Source organism: Melopsittacus undulatus, unplaced genomic scaffold (assembly GCF_012275295.1).
Source record: "Melopsittacus undulatus isolate bMelUnd1 unplaced genomic scaffold, bMelUnd1.mat.Z mat_scaffold_277_arrow_ctg1, whole genome shotgun sequence".
NCBI classification, from domain to species: Eukaryota; Metazoa; Chordata; class Aves; order Psittaciformes; family Psittaculidae; genus Melopsittacus; species Melopsittacus undulatus.
Genome location: NW_022994205.1, coordinates 37,633 through 60,735, shown reverse-complemented (window position 1 = coordinate 60,735; position 23,103 = coordinate 37,633). Strand labels below are relative to the sequence as shown.

At 39.4% G+C, this 23,103-nt stretch overlaps 1 protein-coding gene across 1 annotated transcript; it reads left to right on the top strand.

Annotated features, from left to right (window-relative positions):
- Positions 1-118: 118 nt before the first annotated feature.
- Positions 119-20,202, top strand: LOC117438415 (carbonic anhydrase 13-like). Its single transcript, XM_034073941.1, has 7 exons — positions 119-284; positions 6,028-6,225; positions 10,022-10,140; positions 13,382-13,477; positions 14,548-14,610; positions 15,779-15,934; positions 18,169-20,202. The coding sequence occupies exons 1-7, from the start codon at positions 254-256 to the stop codon at positions 18,280-18,282; spliced, it is 777 nt and encodes a 258-aa protein (XP_033929832.1). The 5' UTR covers positions 119-253; the 3' UTR covers positions 18,283-20,202.
- Positions 20,203-23,103: the final 2,901 nt, after the last annotated feature.

Sequence of the window (23,103 nt, the reverse complement as noted above, 5' to 3'; positions counted from 1 at the left end):
CCACTGCCCGCTTAGACGGCACGGCTCTGTGCTGAGGGGCGGCGAAGGGCCTGAGGCGAGAGTCGGCGCGATGGAGCCAGGGGGGCTGGGGCCGGGCTAGGCGGACGCGGAGCGCTGCAGGCTCCTTATCGGCTCCCCATCGGGGCGTCGCCTCCCGTCGCCTTCAAAACGGGCGGCGGTGACGGGGCGGCCGCATCTCCCGTCCCAGCCCGTACTTGCCCGTCCCAGTCCGCAGCGGGCGGCGAACAGAACCATGCTGCACTGGGGATACGATGAGCACAACGGTAAGGCTGCGGAGGGGCGGCGAGGGGGCGGGAAGGGACTGCGGGTGGCCGCAGTGCTTTCTCCTGTGCCGTCGGGGCGGCCGGTGCGGCAGCGGGCAGTGGGGCCGCCCCAGCACACCTCCCGAGCCCATGAGAGCGCTGAATGAGCTGAAATGAAATGCTGCCGGGACTTCCAAGCGTAATACCTGGCAGGTTTTTGTCTCGCAATGATGCACGGCGGGCTGCTGCGAGGGGCGTCGGGTTGTACAGCGTCGCCCACGGGAGTCGGGTCGGGGGCTGGCTCTGCCTCATCCGCTGCACGGATTTCGTTTTCTCACGTAGTTACTAGTTTCCTGTACGTACTGAGTATTTATTGAACAGTCACACTGGTGGGAGCTGCTGTATTATCGGCATTGCCTCTCTGATTCAGGGTACCATCTGCTTCTGTTACACGGTGGGAAACACTAAGGACTAGGATCGGTCATTTGAAAGTATAACTACGCACCTAAGAGGAGATGCTTTTGGATTTTAGTTGTTTCATGGTTTCCTTAATCTTGTTGGTCTTTGAAGTCCCAAGATGTGCTCATCAACAGGCTTAAAGACAGCTCTGTTTTGCATTGTAAGTCATGCAAACGCTGGTGTGCAAACCAGCTCACAAGGCATGCGAGTAGAAATGAAAGTGCTTTTGTAAATTCGAGACTCAGCTTTGATAAAACGAATAACTTACACTGTCTGTTATAATACACAGACAAATAAACCACCATGGTACTAAGAGGAGAAAGCTATGTATTTGCATATACGAATGCCAATAGGAGTATGCTTTGTGTATATTATTACTTAAGAATCTGGAATACTGTTTGTACTACATTTCCTGCCTGGCCCTTTTGCTCAGTCTTTTCTGGATGGATGCACTTTTCCTGAAAAACTGGGTGGTGGTGGATCACAGCGATGTTGCAATGATTAGGTGTGTTATCTGCTTTTGTGCAGTGTACTCTACCCCTCCCCTGAAGACGTAAATGAGTCTTGTTTTTCAAATTTGTTTCTCCATATATTTTCCAAGAGTGCTGTAAACTTCACCTGCACTGTCCAGATAAGAAGCCCATTTTCCCTCCTCCTTATCCTACCACTGCTCATTTGCTATTCTCAAATTCTAGGAAGGGGAGGGCACAACAATTTCTATCAGGGCAGCCCTGGACCTTGCTTGAGGCCCCATTTGTTCTATAAAACTGTTTACTGGTTGATAATATATTTGGGGTGGAGTTTGGTTTTCTCTCTCCCCTTTTTGGAGCCCCCAGCAGCTGCGGGGTGGGTAGTTCCTCATCAGTCCATCTGATTCCCACCACCTCTCACAGGGGGCTAAAGGAGAGAGGCATGAATAGCCAACACTTAACTGCTCTTCCCTAGGATCAGTTTTATTTCTCATCCTTTTCATTTTTATGCATTTATTTTATTGCTTTTGCTTGTTTCTTCTTTGGGTGAATAGCAGATGCAGGACATTGCTCTGATTCTTGAAAAATTTTATTGCCCTGCACGGCCCTGAAAATAGTTTCCTTGAAACAAAGATTACATTTTGCAACTAATGAGTCAGAAACAAAGTGAATTTAACTACATGTGGTGCAGTTAGATATTAAAGTTGACTTCCTGAAGAGTTGGAAAGATGTCTGCATTCATTCCGAGTTGTGCATTTGAAGTGATAAAAGCACTGTTTTTTTAAACTGGAGGAAAACTCATTTGCCCCTTAGCAATAATGACTGCAACATAAATCATTATGTGCATAAACTGTCAAATATTACACATACATATCTGCATATATGGTATATCTATGTATAAGGATATGGGCTGACTTTATACACAGAATGAAGTGTTGTGGTGGGTTGAGGATGACTGGACATCAGATGCCCACCAAAGCTGCTCTGTCACTCCCTGGGGACAGATCACTCACCCATTACCATCATGGGCAAAACAGTTTCCACTTGGGAAAATAGTAATTTAGTATATTACCTATCAAACCAGAGTAGTGTAATGAGAAAGAAAACCAAATCTTAGAACATCTTCTCCCCACCCCTCCATTCTTCCTGGGCTCAACTTGACTCCCAATTTTCTCTAATGTCTCTCTACACTGGGAGCTGTCTCTGTTACTGCATTAGACATAGGGGAAGCTTCTGACATCTTCTTACAGCCCCTCCGCTACCTAAACCTTGCCACGTAAACCCAGTATAAATGTTCTCCCCTTCTTTGGGGCACATATTTCTGTATAACCTTGGCCTTTGCTTTTTTGCCACTGTCCTTACGTCACAGTTTTGATGGTGCTTCTGTATGGAGGCTTAATATTGAGGTCTTGAAATACGTCTTTTGTGAGGCATTACACATGCCTTTCCTTGCTGCCCAAGGTTATGGAAAGGGGAATGTTATTGCCACTTCACAGAAACGGTCTTTTTAGTTAACTGGAGAACTGGTGTAGTTAAAAGACAAATCAAGAATCAGTTGCTTTCAGTTTAATATTTGTTTAATAAAACATGTGTGTAAAATACATATATCGTGTTTTATTGCAAAATGTCTCTGGATCTAATTACTACTATATCACTGAGATGCTTTATAAATAAAAAGGAATATGAATTCATAGAACCATTCAGGTTGGAAAAGACCTTTAAAAGCATTGAGTTCAACTGTAATTCCTTATACTACTTTTTTTCCCTGAGAATAATTACATGGTCCTGATGTCTGCTTTTAAAACAGCACTTAATTATTACCTATTATGAACTGTCAATTGTTTTTATTTGAGCTAATCTTATTGCAACCTAATATGTAACTAAATTACTTGCAAACCTAACTTTGTAAGTTTAAATATTTTGTATATGATAATGTGAGCAATGCATTTCCTTTAGGAGTAAACAAGGATGTGATCCTGCCATGGTCAGACCATGCCAAACTAATGAACTTTCTGCATATAACAGCAAACTGTCCAAAAAAAGAATCCACTTTTTCACCTGTAAGTGCTCTATTATGCAAGTATAGAGGCTCACTGCAACTGAACCGTATCCTGTGATGTCTTTGATAGACTTGTTTTGAGTAAGTCTATGCTTTTGATGAAATTCATCATCTTTAACTCCAGCTGGATAAAAAAGCATTCCTGTTAAATGCTATACTGAGTTCTATTCCCTGACAAGTTCATAGCTGCCTTCATTATGAGATCCATTTCATTAACTGTGTGTGGGCAATGCTGGTGGGAATCATAAATATGATCATCTGATCTAAAAGTGACCAGAGTGTTCATTGCATTTGGTTAATTCTGTGTCCAAAACAAAAGCATGCAGTCTTCAGTGCAGATGGTTCAAGGTTTTTTTGTCCTAAATGTTGGTCACAATGGCTTTGATTGTTAAGAGCTACGAGGTGATGTCTAGCAACAGAGCACTTTCCATAGGTTCAAAAATTGACATTTATTAAGCAGACTCCTTTGGTAAATTAAATAGTTAAGGGAGCTGAATTGGTGAGTACTTTCCTAGGTATGTCTTAAAGTACATATCCAGAACATTAAAGTGTACATTATGCTGAGATGGAGGAAAGTAACTCAGGTCCAAACTCAGAAGACATTTTCACCCTGGATTCCCCATTGGCTTAAACCTGATTGTATGATATGTAAAATATGATTTTGGTCATCCAAACTAAGGACAAGTGAAAAAGCAGGTACAATGTCTTTTTAGAACTTTTTCAGAACTTTGTAGAAGTTTAATGTCAAACAACTAGTTAATGCCAGAACCACAGCCTTGGGTCCTCTTTTTGGCAGCACATTCATATTATTTCTGCATGCAAATCATTCATATTATTTAAGGTACAATAACTAGTTATTTCTGGGGTGGAGCAATAGGACCAAATAGTTAAGCACATAAATATATTTTGCTTTTCCTCAGTTAAGGAAAACCTGAAACATTAAAATTAAGCAGCAATAAGGTTTTTCTAAGCATCCCAGATCACAGTAGTTAGGTATAAACAATAGAGTGGTGCTGATTGTAAATAAAATTGTGCATTGCATCTCTAACTACAGGGTACTAGGACCTAAACACAATTAAAATTATATCATATGCTAAACTGTACATAATTAAAATATTGAATAGCTTTGATGACCATTGTGAAGTGAAAAGACTTAAGTTTAAATAGCTTTATATCATTTATATATATAGCTTCAAACCAGTAGGATTTATATATTCTGCCTTACAAGCAGCTTCCTTCATTTTAGTTAATGAAGGCATTAACAAAAGGACTTTTTAACAAAGTCATGACAGAAGACCCTTGCCTTTGTTCTACCTTAGGCTGGTCTTTACAAGCTTCTTCTTTTTTCCATTTTTCAGTGCTGCTCAGAGGAGAATCAGTCTCTGCCCAGGTGGCTGCTGCCGTGGGGCACTTCCCTCCGTGATTTACAGCTGGGATGCTTGTGTTATTTTACCACCTGTGAATTTCTGAGCTATGTTTTCTTCTATTGAAGTCAAGGATAGAAAGTTATCTATCAACTTTTGATGTTAGGATATTAATCACAGTGTGACACATTTAAATCCCTTTTTTTATCATGTTTATTTAAGCTCTGAGCCATCCAGAAATACTCAAGCCAGAGGTCAGTTACCCTCAGTGTAGGGAGTTATGAGGATTTCCAGTAACGAAGATTTTATAAGATCAGCTTCTGATGCTCATAATTAAGTGTTTATTATATCCAGTCTTTCTTAGTTGATTTATTATGCTTCTTACCCATGCCAAGCCTGGAGGAAAAACAAGTGCTATGCTCTTTACAATACTGAAAGATCATCAGCCCTGCAGACTTTCCACTTTTCCCTTACCTTACACTCTTTCCTCTTTCCTTGTTTGCTGTCTTTAGTTTATAGAATATGTTTCCCAAGCAACTAATTGTTTCTGTTTTTCTTCTATGGCCCCTTTCCACACTGTGTATTATTCAAATATGATTCAACAATGGCACATATATTTTTATTGAGAACTCTCTGATGTTTAGTAGGTAAGAATAGACACCTCACACATCTCATCAATGAAGCTTTTGTTACTGTTTTAGAATGACATTTGAAATTTTTCTTAAATACATGTTGCTTATTTGCAGAGACAAAGCTTTTCAGCTGACTTGTGGCTTAGCTTGCATGGAGGGAGGACAGGTAACTCAGAGGTAATGGGCTGGGGGGAGGTGACTGTGCAGCAATGCTTAGGGTACAGGCACAACTGTCAGGCTTCAGGATGCCATGCACCACTTGGCCTTTTTATCAACATCTCCGCATCCCTGTCTGCATAGTCAGTGGAAGATGTGTTCTCAGGTCTTTTGCATCCAATGACTAATGTACTGAAGAAAATCTTCATGCAGGGATTTTGTATAGGTAAGTCATGAGCCATGATACTAGGCAAAAATAGCATGTCAGAAATTTATTGGGGCACCGTGCCTGTTGGATACAGGATGCTTGATTTGAATGAGCATTTGTTGGGTATGTCTTGCGCATAGTTGAGTCTTAATTGTGAATAAGTATCTACCTACTGCATCTGGCCTTGTTCAAAGGCCAAATGTAGTTAGATACACCGTGTAAGGTAGATAAAGGGGTCCTGAGAACTGCTGCTGTGGTGTGGTGCAGCAAAAATAGCTGAATATTTTGATCTGTGTTTCTCTGATGTGCCCTTTTTGCATGTAAGAGATGCAAACAAGAACAATCCAAACTGAGTTTTCTTTCATATGAAGAAGGGCACTGACATCAATTTAGACTTCTCCTCCAATGCATTGCAGGGCCTGCCCACTGGAAGGAGGTTTTTCCTGTTGCCAATGGAGACCGTCAGTCACCCATTGACATCAAAACTGAGGAAACCAAGTATGATCCCTCTCTCCGTTCTCTAAATCCCAATTACGATCCAGCTTCTGCTAAAATCATCCTTAACAATGGGCACTCCACCAGTGTCGAGTTTGATGACAGCGTCAACAAATCAGGTTAGTTCCTTTTCTGTTGCACTGTGTCTTCTTCCATTGCTTCCTGAATAGAATGCATACATCCTGGGCATGTCTCACAGCTGAATATAAACTCCTCATTAACAGTAAAGTGTTGCTCCTCCAATGAGAGTTTCCCTTTTTTTTCCCTGGCTTTCAGCATGATGCAGTGTAGGAACATATTTGGACACGAGTTCGAGGTTGTGTTTCTCAGAAAGTGCTAGGATTCCCATTTCACAGGACTGGTTTGATCCACCCCAACAAACTAGATAGTGCCAGCCCCCTGTTTGAACAGTGTTGTGTGCAATTTTTCAAATGCTGCTCTCTCTCACTGCAGATGAATCCTTTGTGTCTCATTACAGGTTCATTCCAACCGAATCGCTCATGTCTCTTACCTGACTTTAGCTGCAAGTTTGGTTATATATTTTTTTTTTCATTTTTACAATCCATACCTCGACTTTTTGTGTCAGGAAAGAGCTAATACAGAACAAATGAAATATATTCCAAGTGATCCCCTTTCTTCTCTGTAAAGTTTTATTGCACCAGTCTTTTCTAGGAGTATGTAGCTTCACTTTCTACAAGCAACAATTCTTATTTAGAAGTTCTGTGATTTAACATAGTCTTTGAAACCAGTTAATGCATTCATCTTTAAAGCCTTCTCTTGAATGGTAGGCAAGCTAGCACACCTCCCCTTGAAACTGTAGGAGTACAGATTCTTCAAGCAATAAAATCCTCTCGTGGTTGTGTGAGGCTTAGCTGAGGACCCAAGCCCATGTGATGCTTTCACAAGGGTCGATGCCAGAAGAGGACTAATTTGTGGTCACCCTGTCCATTAGCCTGAGGACCTATCAGCTTTTAGTGGCAACAGTGAGAGACCTAGATTGAGACACCATCATACTTTGCTTTCATGGACAGTTTAAGGTTAATTCTTGAATTTCCTGTTGATACAAGCAACATTGGATGTTGCATGAAAGCCGTCAGCTGACCATCAGTGATCTGGTCTGACCTCGTGTGTGTCAGATGCCACGGTACTTCCCAGAATTAATCTCTGCTTCAAGCCTAGTAGGCATGGGTGAGCTAAAACACATCTCTTAGAAAAACATACAATCTTGATTTCAAAATTGCCAGCGATGAAGAATCTACCACAGCCTTTGGTAAGTTGTTCTAATTGTTAATTACCCTCACAAGTAAAGCAGTGGAAATCACACTTTATTTTAGTGTAAGTTGGACCAACTCAGCCTTTAAACTACTTTTCTTTTGTTGGTTTTGTTTGTTTGTTTGTTTTAATAAAAAGTAACAAATATGAATATACCGAGAACCTCTTCCACCTTCTAATTCCATCTTTGAAGTGACAGGACCTTAACACAGTATTTCTCTAGGCTTACACTGGTATCAGAGCAGTGGTAATGTGATCCTCTTCTTAATGGTTTCCTCAGGCCTTACCTTTGTGGATATCATTTGTGTCATGGCAAAGCACTGACAGATGTTGATCAGATAATTAGTAAATGTAATCCCCAGTCTCCTGTCTGTGTCTTCTATGTATGGACTAGATTGTTCAGTCCACATAAATGCCTTTACCTTCTGGCCATTGTCAAGCTTTACTTATTAAAGAATTCAAATTCTTCTGTATTCATAAACTGAGTTATTCACTATTTTCCCTAATATTTGTCTCTGACAAACTTTATCAGTAATGTTTTTGTTTTCTTTCAGGTCATTGATCAAAAAATACTGAATTTCCTAGGGCCAAAATTTGGCCTCTGGGGCACCCTTGTGAAGTAAGAACTCCTCACATATGTTGGTTTAATAAAAAAAAAAAAGAAATCAAATTAATTGGTAACATTTTTCATGTTAAATGCATTAACATCTTTTAATGCATCATTAACTGGGTTCCATATGAACTATTTCTTCACCTTGGGCAGCATTGAAACTGGGCTGTCAAGTCTGTAACTGTTTGTATATTTTTTTGTCCTCTTTGATACCACATTCTCTGAAATTGGTCTATTGCTATTTCAAAGACTTCTTCTTCCAGCCCTTTTCAAACTTTAAGATATTGATATTTGCCTTAAATAACTTCCGACTAACCTCTTCCTTAATTACTGTTGTAATGGAAGGGTTTTACCATTGATAGTGGTGTGGCACAAATACATCATCAGGCCGTTTTCCACCTTTTTCAGCAGTATTTCATTGAGTGCTGATGCATTACTATGTCATTGTTTTCCCTCAACCAATTAGAACACCAATCTTTACATATTTCTAGGATCATTTGTCTCCAAGTTTTCAGTCCTAGAAAGAAGGAATTTTTTAGGAGTGCCACTTCCCCATCCCCTTTGTTCACTGGGTTTATAGGCTCTGTAAAACATGGTTCTGAGTTGAAGTTTTAAAGGGGTCAAATACAGACAAACAGTTCAAGTTCCTTTTAATTAATCAAGCTACTTGTGTTAGCAGAGAGGCAACAAAGTTTAGGCTTTCAGAAGAGAGGAAAACTTATTGTTGTCCCTCCCATTGCTCTTAATTTAAAATCTGTCTGGTTAAAGCTCCCCTCCTTTTCCCTTAAAGTCTCTATAATGAGGCAGTAAACCCACCCAGAATAATGCGCAAACCCTCAGAAAATGTGGAGCCAGGAGAGTGGGGTGCTTTGATTTGAAGTGAATAAGGAATCTTTCTGAATGTGATTCACATTCAAGTCTCTGTGCAGAGATGGTTTGGTTCAAATTGTGATTAGCAAAAGACGAATACTTCCAAAAGCAAAACAATGAAAATCCTACCCATATGCCTGTTAGGTAGAACAGAATATAATTAATATTTCAGTTGAAAAGGATCTACAACAGTCATCTAGTCCAACTGCCTGACCAATTCAGCGCTGAACATGTTAAAGCATGTAGTTAAGGGCATTGTCCAAATGCCTTTTAAGCACTGATCAGGCTTGGGACATCAGCCACCTCTATAGGCCTCTTCTAGTGTTTGATCACCTTCTTAGTAAAGAAATGCGGCCTGATGCCCCATCTAAATCTCCCCTGGCAGAGCTTTGAACCATTGCCGTGTGTCCCATCACTGGATGTCAGGGAGAAGAGATCAGCAAGTCTCTCTCCACTTCTACTCCTCAGGGAGGTGTAGAGATCAGTGAGGTTGCTCTTCAGCCTCCTTTTCTTGAAACTAGACAAGCCCAAAGTCCTTATCTGCTACTCATAGGCCAGTCCTTCCAGCCATGGCTAATTAAACATCTAATATTGAAGTTGTACAATGCTACAATGCATATCTAGTGTAGGCTTCATTTTATGTATGCTAATAAATGCTCCTTTTTCTCAGACTTAAGTCTGACATAACTGAATCTATTTGCAAATGAAGGAAAGAGCCTTGAAAATTTTTTGCTTTCTTCCAAAATTTCAAAGAGGAGAAGAAATTATGTTCACATTGTATTTTTCTGATCTTCCCCTTTATTTGTAAAACCTACATTTTAAGCTTAATTTCTTAGTGATTCTTGTAAGTACTTTTAAGAGAGGAAACCACTTGTAAAATAGACATATTTCCCCATCTTCAGAAAAATATCCAACCCTGCATAAGCCTGGTGACAATGATATTCCCTTTAGTGGGCAATAACTCACTAATCTTCTACACATAAGTGCACTTTTGAAAGTCATGTCCTGGGCAAGTGAGGGTTTCTGTAGCACTTCAAAGAAATGGGAAGCCATCGAGAAGGAGTAGGGAGTTGTCCGAAGACTGAAGTCTGTGCCAGATTAGAGGATGTGGGTAGCAGCTTCCATTCCTGCAATGAAACCTCTTCATCTGCTTGGGTTTCCAGTGCTGACTGGGGGACCACTCAACGGGACCTACAGGCTGCGGCAGATTCACTTCCACTGGGGATCCAATGATGAAGCCGGCTCTGAGCACACAGTGGATGGGATGAAATATGCAGCAGAGGTAAGGCTTTAAATGGCAACATGTGTATCTCTAAGCTAGTGACTAGTTTTCCATTGTAAAAATAATATTGCCCCTCCTCTTCCTGCTTTTCACTCTCCCCCCATTTTATTGAAAGACAAGTGGTCTTCCTGAAGTGTTGCATGTTTGGTCCTTTCTCAAAGGAGAATCCATTTGAAAGCTTTGGAGAGGATTAAAAAAGGAGTACAGAAGACAAGAGCTTGATAAAAGCAAGATTTAATGTTCAAGAGTTATTTTAAACTTTGTCTTTCACTGTGTCTTCCTTGAAGAATCTTTTCAAAGTCAGCTGCCATTACAAACCACAGAGTTATTTGATTCGGGGTCTGTGCCATGTAAAGTTTATGCAAGACTTAAGAGCGTTGCATTTTGTGATGCATATAGCAATGTCGTGGTTATGACTTTGAGAACCACATGTTAATATATGTGGGGTGCTGCCTGTGGAGGTACTGCATTTCGGTGGAGGCAGTGTGTCACGGGGACAAATGGCACGGAGAGTTTGCTCCTGCTCTGTCTCTTCTGGTGCCCTTGAGTAGAATACAATAGAAAGTATTCTGTATCCCCTTCCTCTTTGAAAATGGAAGTAACATGGAGTGTTCCCAATGGGACTGAGATCTTTAACACAGTGGAAGAGTTTTCTGGGGTTAAAAAGAAGTAAAAAGTGTAAAAATAAATGTTAATGGCAAAATAAATGACATAATACCAAAGAAGAAACAAATGTATGCACAGTGGTGTGATCATATTTTACTGGAAATGCTATGAGAGACAGTGGTCAGAAAAAAAAAATCAGTTTCTAATGGGGAAAAGTGACATTTGCAGTGTTTAAAGACTTATGTTTTCCACAGGAACCAGGTGAGATGGAATATAAAGAATTAATAGAGGTGCTTTAAAACCATTAAGTACCAAAACCAAATTTCTAGCTGAGAAAATATATATGTTTCCCATCTAAGAAACCAAATGGAAGGAGAAAATATCTGAATTGCTAGCCAGTCTAAAAACCTTTCTGTTACCTGTTGGTTGAGTAACCCTCCACAAGAAGCCTTCTAGATGTCACTATGGCTTTGGGATAAGAAATCCAGAATTAAGATCAAGGCTTCTGAGCACTGTTCACATAAAAAGAAAACACCTCTGAAGGAGACATGAAGATGGTTTCAGTGCTCACCTTCTTAAGAAAGTTGTGCAAGATTACAAGAAAAAGCATTGACCCAGTCGAAGGAAGAATTATATACAGGTAAAGAAGACTGCAAATTCAGTCCCCTAAGCCTACCAGGAAGCAGAAGGAATCCATGGCTTCATTCTTTGTGACAACGTATGATCTGATCAAGGTCTCTTCACAAGCTGCAATGACAGAGCGGTGGTAAGACGGGATATATTCCTTAAAAAGAAGTTGTGAGCCGTAAGAATGAAGCTGTACCCAAAAGTGTTTCATAGCTCTGTTTATATGGGGGTATTGTTTTTTAACGGGGGTTGGTTTGGGGGGTTTTTGCAAAGCTATGAGGGAGTGGAGGTGGGCTATATTCAGTTCTGGGAATTTTCCGTTTTGTTATTTGTTGTTTGGTTTTTTTTTCCTTTAAATCCACAATAAAAGTAAATTCCGACTGAGGGTATCTGTTTTCTTTTTGTGTATGCAAAAGTGTAATTGTTTAAATGTTGTTCAATGTAGCTTCTGTGAACTTATACTAGTGAGTGGAGCAGGCACTATGAGCTTCAGGATACTAGTGCACCTGAGAATGGTCTAGTGGGCTATGTTCTCTTCCTGGTTTAATTTATAATATTCTTAGCAACATTCCTTCAAGGATCTCTGAAGCTGGGAGCCAATGTGTGTTTCATCATAAGCATATATATATTATTATTGGTTTCAGTGGAATTTCTTACTTGCTGGAAGTAATGTTTCAGCACTTTAGAGCCCAAGTGCTTAACAAACATGATACCTTTTAAGAGCTCCATTTTACAGATATGGAAAATTTAAACTCATAGAGGTTAGGTAAGGTCTGAGTTTAGAGTCAAAATCTTCACACTCCTAGGTCCCTATTTCAACCATGCAGCTATGTCTCTTTCCATAGAAAACCTTTAAAGTAAGTTCCAGCTTTCCTAAACTGCTCTTACTTTAGAGGTCTTGAGATGCTGCATTCCAAAAGGAAACCTTTTTTTTTTTTCCAAGGGTTTGTCTCAGTTTAGGTCACTCGGTGGAGTTGCTTTTCAGCACTCCTAAAGAGTAGAGTTTAAAGTCTGGGAAAACCAATGCCATGTTCTACTTCTGAGCCTCTCTTTATCTGAAAACTATGGGTAGTAAGATTTACTAATCCACTGAGGATCTGTGAGAATTTAATGTTTGTGAAGTACTTGATCATAACTATTGTGTGAGTGTTTGTGCTTTCTCCAATTTGGCAGTTGGACCCTTTCCCAAGGTTGGAACATCTGGGCGCTTCCCGGGAACCAGGAGTTCCTGCTGTGGAGCATGGCCAGGATTTAGGAAACCTGGCTTAACAGAAGGGACTGAGGTGGTATGGGGGTAGACATCACACACTTTTCCTCTCCCCACCTGTCTGGTGATGTCTTTAAGCTACTTAAGCAACTACCACTGGGCAGTTCCAGAATAATGCACATTGGAAATGCAAATGCTCAAACTTGAGATAATCAAGCTTCTTGTAAGTGCCAAACTCCTGGTAATCATAGATGACATTTGGGAAGTATTAAAAAGGAAATTTCAGTGTTCAGCTTAAACTAAACATGGGAAAAGGGGTCGGTGCATGTTTAATGTATGTTCCCCTGGCTGTTTTCTAGCTATTTACATGGCTGATTAATGTTACTGAAAGCTTGATTAAAAGAAAAAGAGGAGCAAAATAATAATGACTTCCTCATGATTCTCAATTACTTTTTAAAATCATCTATGCTAAAAGCAGATTTAAAAGCTTCAGTTATATAACCACAGTACATCTTGTCTTAGCCTCTCTGTTCAAAATCTGGGGACCCAACAGCAGTTTGCCAGGCACTGTGGCATTCTGATTGCTGCTAAATTTTGAATGATCCCAGCCACTGAAATGCTTTCGCCATTTCTGTAAACAACAAATTTACCAAATTCATTAAATATTTACATTTAGAAAATCAAATGGTTCTGAATACAAAAGAGCAAAGTAAAGTATCAAAACCAGAGAAGTTGCAGTATTAATTTGTGACTATTTGAGTTCAGCGGGAGTTGATGCTGTCTGTGTCTCTTGCTTTTCAGCTTCATGTGGTCCATTGGAACTCAGAGAAGTATTCCAGTTTTGTTGAGGCAGCTCGTCAGTCAGATGGATTAGCAGTCATGGCAGTATTTCTGAAGGTAAAAAGAGAATGCCTGAGCCCTCCTAGTAAATCTGCATAATAAACCCAAAAGGGATAATGTGATGATTGGTATAGTTATTGCTAAAGGCACACTTGTTTTATGTGGGCATTAAATGATACTGTTTCCTTCACACTGTTTCCTTGCCAATCTGAAAAATTGTGCTTTCTTGAAGATGAAAAATATCAGATTAATAGATTTTCAAGACAGTGAGACTCTTCAGTTTGCCTACTGGAACTTTAATTCAGCTGCCCCTAAATGGATCTTGACTAACAGATTTCTTTAGGAGAGCAATCTGATTTGATTAAAACTCTTCTCTAATGGCTTGTTTCTGTGCTGGTAGTTTTGTCTGAAAAACAATAATAAGAAAGCCCCAAAACCCAGAAGCTAGAGAATTTCTTCATAATTGTGATATACCTCTTTGACTTCTGTACCTGTTCTAAAATGAAATTAAACTCTTGCAACATCTTAATTGACTTCTGTATGAAGAAGCAGATAGAGAATTCAAACAATCCATGACAAAGGATGGTGCTGGCCCTGGTGTAGTCAGGGAATTGTTGTACACAGCAGTTGCAAAGAACTGTTTCAGTAATTCTGTCTTTACAGTTTACATTGCAGTGATTCAAGGACAGTTTCACAGGATTTCTTAGCACATAAATTCTGCTTGGGATTCATAAGAATGATGTTTTCACTGTTTTAACAATTCAAATTTCAGATGTAAGCCTGCCACTTTTTATATGTTGCATATAAAACATTAAAAATAAATTGCTTTTGTTCTCCTGCAGTATAAAGTTTGTGGGTCTTTTGTAGCTGAAATAATTACTATGAGTAGCCAGAATAAATACTGTCTATTAATAATAAATAATAAAAAAGTGAAGGAGTGGATCTTCTTTACAACCAGTACCATTTTAAGGACCAGCTAGTCACAGACTTGTACTCACAAAATCCATCAGATCTCACAGTCATTTAAGTTCTTTGAAACATTTTCATTCTGCATTTGCTATTTTATTATTTAATTTTGCTATTTTTCCCTGGAGCTCAAATATTTCTTTTTTGTCTGGTCTGAACAGATTGGTGAATGCAACCCTCAGCTGAAGAAGATTACTGATCGCTTGGACACCATCAGAATCAAGGTGAACAAGTGCTTCTAAGAGAATACTAATATTGGTGATTGCTTTTGTTGTTTTGGGGTGGTTTTTTTTGGTAGCCTGTCTGCTACTGCCTTCACCTTCCTGTTCCCTAGTCCCTAATTTCATAGCTATCCATATCTAATTTTGATTTGGGACAAATTTAGGTGAAATGAAAAACTAAGTTTAGGAGAAGTTGAAAACTAAGCACTAAAACTAATTTTTATAAGGTAAGTGATCAGAGGAAAAGGCTAATTCTTCACAGAACCTAGTCTCTGACAAATCTGTTGCTATGACTATTAAGAGGGGAAGAACATACTTTATGGAAAACTATGAAAAAGATGAGGAAAAGGTTTCCTTCCCTGTTTTGCTGAGGTATAGGGTGAGAAATAAGCTATTGTTTGTATGAGAGAAATTAGGCAGACTCATAACATCATGCATCCTACAGGCATTTCTGGCCTGGTAGCTGGAAAAAGGGGAAGAAGTAGTAACCTGTAGGCCTGGACAAAAAGAATGGGGAGGAAAGCAGATGGCAGTAACTTGTGGGGTTACTCTGCCAGCCCCGTACAGACCACATTGAAAGTCTAACATCTTCTCACCTCTCCCTTCAACTTGCATCTTATGATCATTTGTAATTCTAAGCTCTACCTCCTTTGGCATGATTTATCTCAGCCTCTTGCTTTTGAATCATACTGCATTGACTTTTTCTCCTTTTTTTTAATACAAAAAATAATTTTCTAAATGTCATAAAATCACAGAATGGTTTAGGTTGGAAGAGACCTTAAAGCTCATCTGGTTCCAAACCCCCTCCCACACTAGAGATCCCTAGACCAGGTTGCTCCAAGCCCCATCCAACCTGTCCTTGAGCACTGCCAGGGATGGGGCAGCCATACCTTTTCTGGGCAACCTGTGCCAGGCTCTCACCAACCTCATAGTAAAGAATTTATTCCTAATATCTAATCTAAGCTACCCTCTTCCAGGCTACAACCATCCCCCCTTGTCCTGTCTGTATCATGCCCTTGAAAAAAGTCCCTCTGCAGCTTTCTTGCTGGCCCATTTAGGTACTGGAAGCTGCTCTAAGGTCTCCTGGAGCCTTCTCTTCTCTATGCAGAAAAACCACAGTTCTCATATATTTAATCTAGAATCACAACGAGCTATTTTGTTTTCTTTCCAGGGTAAAAGAGCACTATTCACCAACTTTGATCCTAGCTGTCTGCTTCCCAAGTCCCTGGACTACTGGACTTACTTTGGCTCTCTCACTGTTCCTCCTCTTCTTGAGAGTGTCATCTGGATTGTTCTGAGAGAGCCCATAAGTGTTTGTTCGGAACAGGTATTTTTGAATTTTTCACTGCTATAGAAACATTGCTTTTATAAGACTTGAAATTGTAAATACCACCCAAAAATATATTTATTTCAGACCTTGGCATTGCTCACCTCATCAAATTTTCAAAGGACAAAATATGTCTATCAAATTTATGCTAACTTCTTTTTGCCACTCTTTGTGAACAGCTATTTCTTTTCTTTTTTTTTATCCCTAAGAATCTGCATATCCTGATAATTAACAATAAAAAATTACCCAAAAGGAATTTACAAAAAAAAAGTGTTTTGGTGATGCTTAGAAATCCTAGAATTCCATTATTTGCATATCCTGCTCAAACCTCTTTTCTGGGATTTTTTTATATGTCACATGAATATTAAATGTCTTCTTGCATTCCAGATATGTAAAACTTAGTAAATTTACTAGAATTACGGAATGCAAATACAATAAGTGAGGTTTTATGTTAGGCTATCTTAGGAAAAGTGTGATAAAAGAATCTACTTATTTTTTTTGTGAAATTAAGCTTAATGCTGTATATTAATGTTGCAACAGTGACACCCAGTGGCTGACCACCTTAGGTAGAAAAAGCTTTTTGCGTTTGAGACACTAACGTCAGATTATAGTTTCCAATATTGGGTGTTGATATAGTATTAATATTCTCAGCACACTGTAACCCTCAAAATTATGGTACTATAGCTTTTGTCTCATTTATGGTAAATATTACAAATACCTCAGAAACTGAGGCCACATGAAATGGTGGCTGCAGACTACAAAATGGTAAAACAGTTCATTGAATGGGATGCTTGTTAGTCAGGAGACTAAAATCCTGTTTGTAACCAATTTGAAGTCATATGTTTGCTCAGTGTGTGTATTTTCCTCATCTGTATCTCTTCCCCACTCCCCTCAATCTGGCTTCATAAGACTCGCTGTAATACATATTGATCTGGAATTGAAAATGTGTGTGAAGATATCAACTTCCAAAAGACAAGCCATTGTTCAGGTTAAAAGGTTCTTATTTAGGCTAATCTATAATGAATACATTCTAAAATGTGAAATGCTGTATGTGAACACCCATGTGTAACAGATTCAGAGGACATGGTGTTGGAAACAGTGTCAAATACAGGGATTCTTTAAGAGCCATTTTTCACAGACTGTACCTATATCTTACGTATTTAAGTATGCTATACTCATATAAATATAAGCCTGCATGTAGCTAAAAGTGTTTGTTTCTAGTAATGTCCACCACTGTGACTGATCAATAATCATCATCACTGATACTGTGCCATTTAAATTTATTCCTCATGTTTGTATTTGTTCTGGGGTTTACAGTTTACAACATGCTTGTGGGGCACTTCTCAGGTTGAAAAAAAGTAGATTTTAAGACTGTAGAAACTCACAGGGAGCCTGAATTACAAATGTTAGCTTTAGAGTGGGGTGAAGTAAGGTAGCATTGACTTTTTTGCTCTTATTGTGATTAAGGTACAGTGTGCCATACAACTAAATGCTCTATTATAATCAAATGATTGTTGTGCTGTCCTGCCTCTGGTAATTTAGAAGAGAAGTAAGGTAATTTATAAAAATGGTAAATATCGGAAATATTAGCAATTAGAAAAAATACAAAACTTCAGGTCAGAAATCAGACTCGGCCTTCCTGATGTTTAGACATCGAGCTCTGATGCAGGTTTCTACTGAGATCAGCTTAAGCAGAGAAGCTTATGCTGAAAGTATGAATAACTGCTTGTTCTGCGTCTTCACAGGGGAAAAATTTGAATTCTCTCCTGGTTTGAGCACGTGTTTAATATGTGAAAAATGCTAATTGTAGAAGCTTTCTATTGCAGCGCACCTCCTATTCCAGGTGAATTGTGAATATACAGTTTGAACAAGATGTACACAGGTGCATATAATATAGCTAATTTTTGGCATGAAATATTCTTGAATCTCCATACTATAGAATTAAACTAAAATATATAACCCCCCCCTGGTTTAAACCAGGTTATGGAAGGCAAAGTGTGAATACAGGAAACAAATAATCCTTATGCACAGTCTCATTCTGGCACATGCTTTGGGAGGGTTTTCTCAGTAGTCATTGCTTTTCCTTTACAAGGACATGACACAGAAAAATAGAGTTCCAATCCTTCCTTGCAGCAAAAAAAAGGTGACAAATATCTTTAATATTTACTACATTCTTTTTCATTAGTATAAGCATGAGGGTTTTCTGCTGAATCTTATGTCTCTCTTGATTGCAGCTAGCCAAGTTCCGCAGCCTCCTGAGCACAGCTGAGGATGAAGTTGCCTGCTGCTTGCTGAGAAACTACCGCCCTCCCCAGCCTTTAAAAGGACGAGAAGTCAGGAGGAATTAAAGGAGTAAAGATAGAATAGTCTTCCTCTGAAACCAAAGGCTGAATTAATTTTAATAGCTAATATTCTTAATGATTTTTTTTTTTTTTGGTGAGTTGTTTTAACAAGTAGGTGTTGTTTTGTTACTGGTTACCATGCAATCATTTCTAACAGACAAGTATGTCCTGAGCTGCTGCAGGTTCATCAATTTTAACAGGTCTGACTGTGTTTGAGTGCATTGGTTTGGGAGTATTGAGGCATTAACATGCACAGAGTGCAGTGCTAGTCATAAGTTTCAGACGTGGTAAAGGAGTTGTCCAGAATTTGCCACCAAATTACTGAACAGGATCTCTGATATTAATGGTATCAAAGGATGCTATGGAATTATTATTTTGGTCTCTAGCATAACATTTAGCTTCTAAATAAGACTTCACACTGTAATTCTCAAGAAAAAGATGTTTCAAAGCTGATACAGTATCATTGCTGACTTCTGCAATACCACGCTTACCTTCATACAAAAAGCAGTAATGACTGCTTTTAAGTAAAACAGATATATGCATATGATCCTGTTATTCTGACTGCTTTATAGTAGTAAATATGTCCTGATTTTTAATATTTTTTAAGCAAACAGTAAGGATTTTGTATATTCTAGGATCATGTCAGATGGATTAGGTATTCCTGAATTCCACCACTTGTAGTGATGCAATTGTCCTGAAAACTTAAAGATGGAAGGGCACAGAGGGAATTGTTTGTTCCTAAATCCAGTCTGTTGCACTTGATGAACAGTAAAGGACTATAACACTATACCTATGTAGCATCAGACTCCTACTACTTAAAAACAGGAGGCAGGGGTAGCTGTTGCTCCAGACTGTTTCCTGCTAGACACATTGCACACTGCAGTGTGAAGCACATGCTGCATACCTCACGTCTTGCAGTGGAACACAGCACTACTCAGGTATGTAATGTATCCTCGGTACTGGCTAATGTTCTGCTATAATAGCTGAATTTGGGTGGGTTGCACTTCTTTTCCAAGACCAAAGATAGCAGTTAGACCAAGCCAAAGAAATCAGAATCAATTCAATATCTAATAAAAGATCAGCCGTCAGCAGCAATTGTTGAAATGTCTGTCTTGAATGAATTTACTTGAGCCTGTGTTTCTCTCAGGAGCTTTTGTTATCTGAATATAATTGTTTGGTTTGTGTCAAATTGATTTTTATTATTTTTAATGAATTTACCACAGGATATAGCTAGTAGAGGATTAGGTTTACCCTCAGACTGTGAGTACTAAATAGTGAAAGCCAGTGATACCTAAGCTAAAGATTTCATGAGCAGCAACTACCACCAGTCTCTGCAGTAACTTGTGACCAACTCGTCTTCTGTGACTGCTCTGCATGAGTTTGTGTTTTTATAGGTTTTATATGCTGTACCTTTTACCTCAATAGGCCTTTTGATCTTAGATGGATAAATATGAGGGAAATCACAATCAGGATTGACTTTATATACCTTCTTATAACTGAATAAATTAGACATAGAGACATAGATATTTTAGTTTAGATTAAGATAGGTGGATTTTTTGTTTGTTTGTTTTCTCTTCCCCAGTATATAGCTACTGTTGCTGCAAGGCCTCTCAACACCTGCTGAATGTTTTCTGAATAAAGAGCACAAATAGACCATGGGAAAAATAAAAGGCATTTGGCAGTGGCATAAAGATTAGCCAAAGAGGAAAAACCTGCAGATAGTTTTTGTTTTCTGGCATAGGGAGAAGAATGCAGCTGAAAAGACCTCACATTGGTTCTTTATGAATGAGGATGTCTGGAAAATGTGCATGAAGAATGCAGGGGCGTATGCGTGCTTTCATACTCTTTTTTAGTCTTGGTGTTGAATCTGATATGTTTCCTTGTCATGTGAATAGCTGCAGAACATGAATAAAATGTTTACAAATGCTTGAAGGTTATAAAGTTTGTTTGCCTCAGGAGAGAAAATGATAAGGCTACTGCTTCATATCAGAAACCAAAGTTTCACATGTTTTTTACATATTGAAAACAGTGGAGTTAATCCAGTGCTTTGATATTTATAAGGATTTGATCAAAATAAAAATTAATTGTAAAAATGTGTCTTGTATTTTGTATTGAAGAGGTTAAAGTTTTACAAAGAAGGCTGCAATTTTATGAGTACTGCCTTCAGCTCTAGTTTTGGAAAGAATTGTCATCCCCTCATTTGAAGTCTGTCTTTGGGCAGTGCAGTATTAGGTATTTTTTTAGTGTTCCAAGTAATATGTCTTTGGAAGTGGTAAGACATACAATCAATTTTACATAAAGTTTCTGATAGTACTTTTTTGAACTATTGACTATTTTTATAGAGTTACGCAAATAAGTTCTAGAAGAAGACATAATTTACAGCAATTCACCTAATGTGGAGATGCTGTGTTCATGTTAGATTGAGCTAGCATAGTACTGCATCTGTTCTGAAACCTAGTGGTGTCATCTGAAAAAGACTAGAAATGCTCAGGTTCCTCAAATCCTTTGGGAACAGCTTTCCATATTACCCATCTGCTGGAACTGTAAGGGTTTGTTCCTGGAGTTTTCTCCGAATCAATTTGGCGACCCAGATGGGACCCTCTCTGCTCGGCTGCAGGACCCGCTGAGGACAGGGCTCCCTAGGGCCCTCGGGAGTTTTTCCCGGAGGGACCCCTCGACTCATTCGGATCACTGCGGGAGCAGACAAGGACCATCTTCATAAAAGGTATTCTTTTCTTTTCTATAGTCTGTAAGGTGCAGGGGGCATCTTGCATAAAGACTGCATTGGTAATTGGGTTGGTTTGGTAAGCGTACGCGAGGTTTGGAAGCCTTCCGTAAATCGAGATAAGAAATCTCGTAGGTAAAGGCGTATACCCGGCTGCTAGCGTCCGTTTGGTATACACCCACAAGAAGCAGGGGGCTTCTTGTGGTTTGGGTTGTACAAGACGCAGTGGGAGTCTTGTAGAAAAGGTTTTGGATTTTACTGGTATACACCCTCAAGAAGCAGGGGGCTTCTTGTGGTTTGGGTCCTGCAAGATGCAGGGGGTGTCTCGTGGAAATGGTTTTGGATCTTGTTGTGGCTTGTGACATTAAGGATTTTGGTCTTGTGATTTTGGTATTGGTGACAGGATATTATAACTGTGTTATTAACTGTGGTTTGTTTGATAGAATTTTAGTCTCTGTCTGTTTCAAGTGTTGTAACTGTGTGGAGTGTGTCTGTGGGATCCCGTGTGTGTGTGAGTGAGAGATTAATAATGGAAAATCAGCAGAGTGAAGAGATCATGCAAAAGAGTCCTTTAGGGTGCATTTTGGCACACTGGAAAGAACTGGGAGGGTCTCCTGGGGGCTCGGTAAATAAGAAAATGTTGTCCAGCTGTTTTGAAAAATTTTGTAACCGATGGTGGCCTTTGTATACTTTGGAAGATCAGGAAAAATGGTCTAAAAATGGAACCTGAACTATAATACATTGTTACAATTAATGTTGTTTTGAGGCTGCAAGGAAAATGGCATGAAGTAATGTATGCCGATATGTTCTTCACTTTAAGAGACCACGTGGAGTGACAGACGCAATGCAAAATTAATATGGCTCCACCAGATCCCTTAATTTTGGTTTTGGAAAAGGACAGGGAAAAACTGAAAGTTAAGATGGATGGAGAGATGTTGTTCAGCCTGTGATACTGGGGAAAGATGTTTAAAGTTAAAAAACAGTAATCAGGAAGATAGGCTGTAAAATTATCTATCACAGGTACCTCCGAGAGGAGCACCCTCTGCATCTCTCCTCTCTGATATTCGTAAGGAGCGAGAGATCACTGTCACTGGCACCAAGCGACAGATGCACATTCCGAGTTAAGGGTTAAACCAGAAGTGCTGTTGCAGAGGCATCTGCAGCCCCTGCAGAGCAGGGTGAGCAGCTGTGAGGAAAAAAAAAAAAAAGGAAAACCAAGGGGGAAAAGAGGGGGGAGCTCGCGCAGCTCCTGTGTTTGAGCGTGGGATGCTGGGTGCTGAGGCAGGCAAACAAGTGGGAACAGACATGTGCATGGACGGGACTGAGGGGTTGTTGAATAAATGTGGACAGGAGGAAGCATGGAGAGCGTATAGGAATCGGGAACAGGTAGAAAAGAAAAAGCTGGGTCGTGCTATAGCCACGGCTGCGGTGGTTGCTTTGAAACTGCGGGGGGAGAGTTCGGACGCTGGAAGCGAGACTGCCCTTGGGGGGGGTAGTGCCATGGTGCGGCTCCAGCGACTGAATTGGAACCAGACTGACAGGGACCTGGGGAATCTACCCTGGTAGATCCACTGGTTAAATTAAAAGTAGAAACTAAAGGAAATAAAGTGGAATTTTAGTGGATAGAGGAGCAACTTATTTGGTGTTAAATCTGAGAGAAAGGAATTTGTTATAGATGTGGGAGCTACTGGCCACCAAGAAAAACAGAAAAAAAAAACACCAACTCACAAACAACCCGAGGCATCTTTCTGAAACCCTTAAAGTACAAATTGGGAAAACAAATAGGAATGCATAAATTTTTATGCATGCCAAATTCTCTAAAATATTTCTTAGGGTGAGAAGCAACATTTAAAGAAGGCAGAATGGAATTTAGAGTTAAAAACAAACAGTTAATTGCAGTTTTGAGTTTATCTTTAATTCAACAGAAAAGCAAACACGAGAACCTCCCTGAAATAGAAGAAATCCTTAATCAGGTATATCTGGGAGTATGGGCATCTGAAATTCCAGGTAAGGTGAAAAACGCTTTGCCTGTTAAAGTGGAAATAAAAAGGGGGGCCTGCCCAATTAGAATAAAACAATATCCCTGAAAATTAGAAGATCAA

Excerpts from the sequence above, each read along its gene's own strand:
- LOC117438415 (XM_034073941.1), top strand. The coding sequence starts at position 254 with ATGCTGCACTGGGGATACGATGAGCACAACG. Across the intron at positions 10,141-13,381 it reads GGATGAAATATGCAGCAGAG|CTTCATGTGGTCCATTGGAA; the intron begins GTAAGGCTTTAA and ends CTTGCTTTTCAG. Across the intron at positions 13,478-14,547 it reads TCATGGCAGTATTTCTGAAG|ATTGGTGAATGCAACCCTCA; the intron begins GTAAAAAGAGAA and ends TGGTCTGAACAG.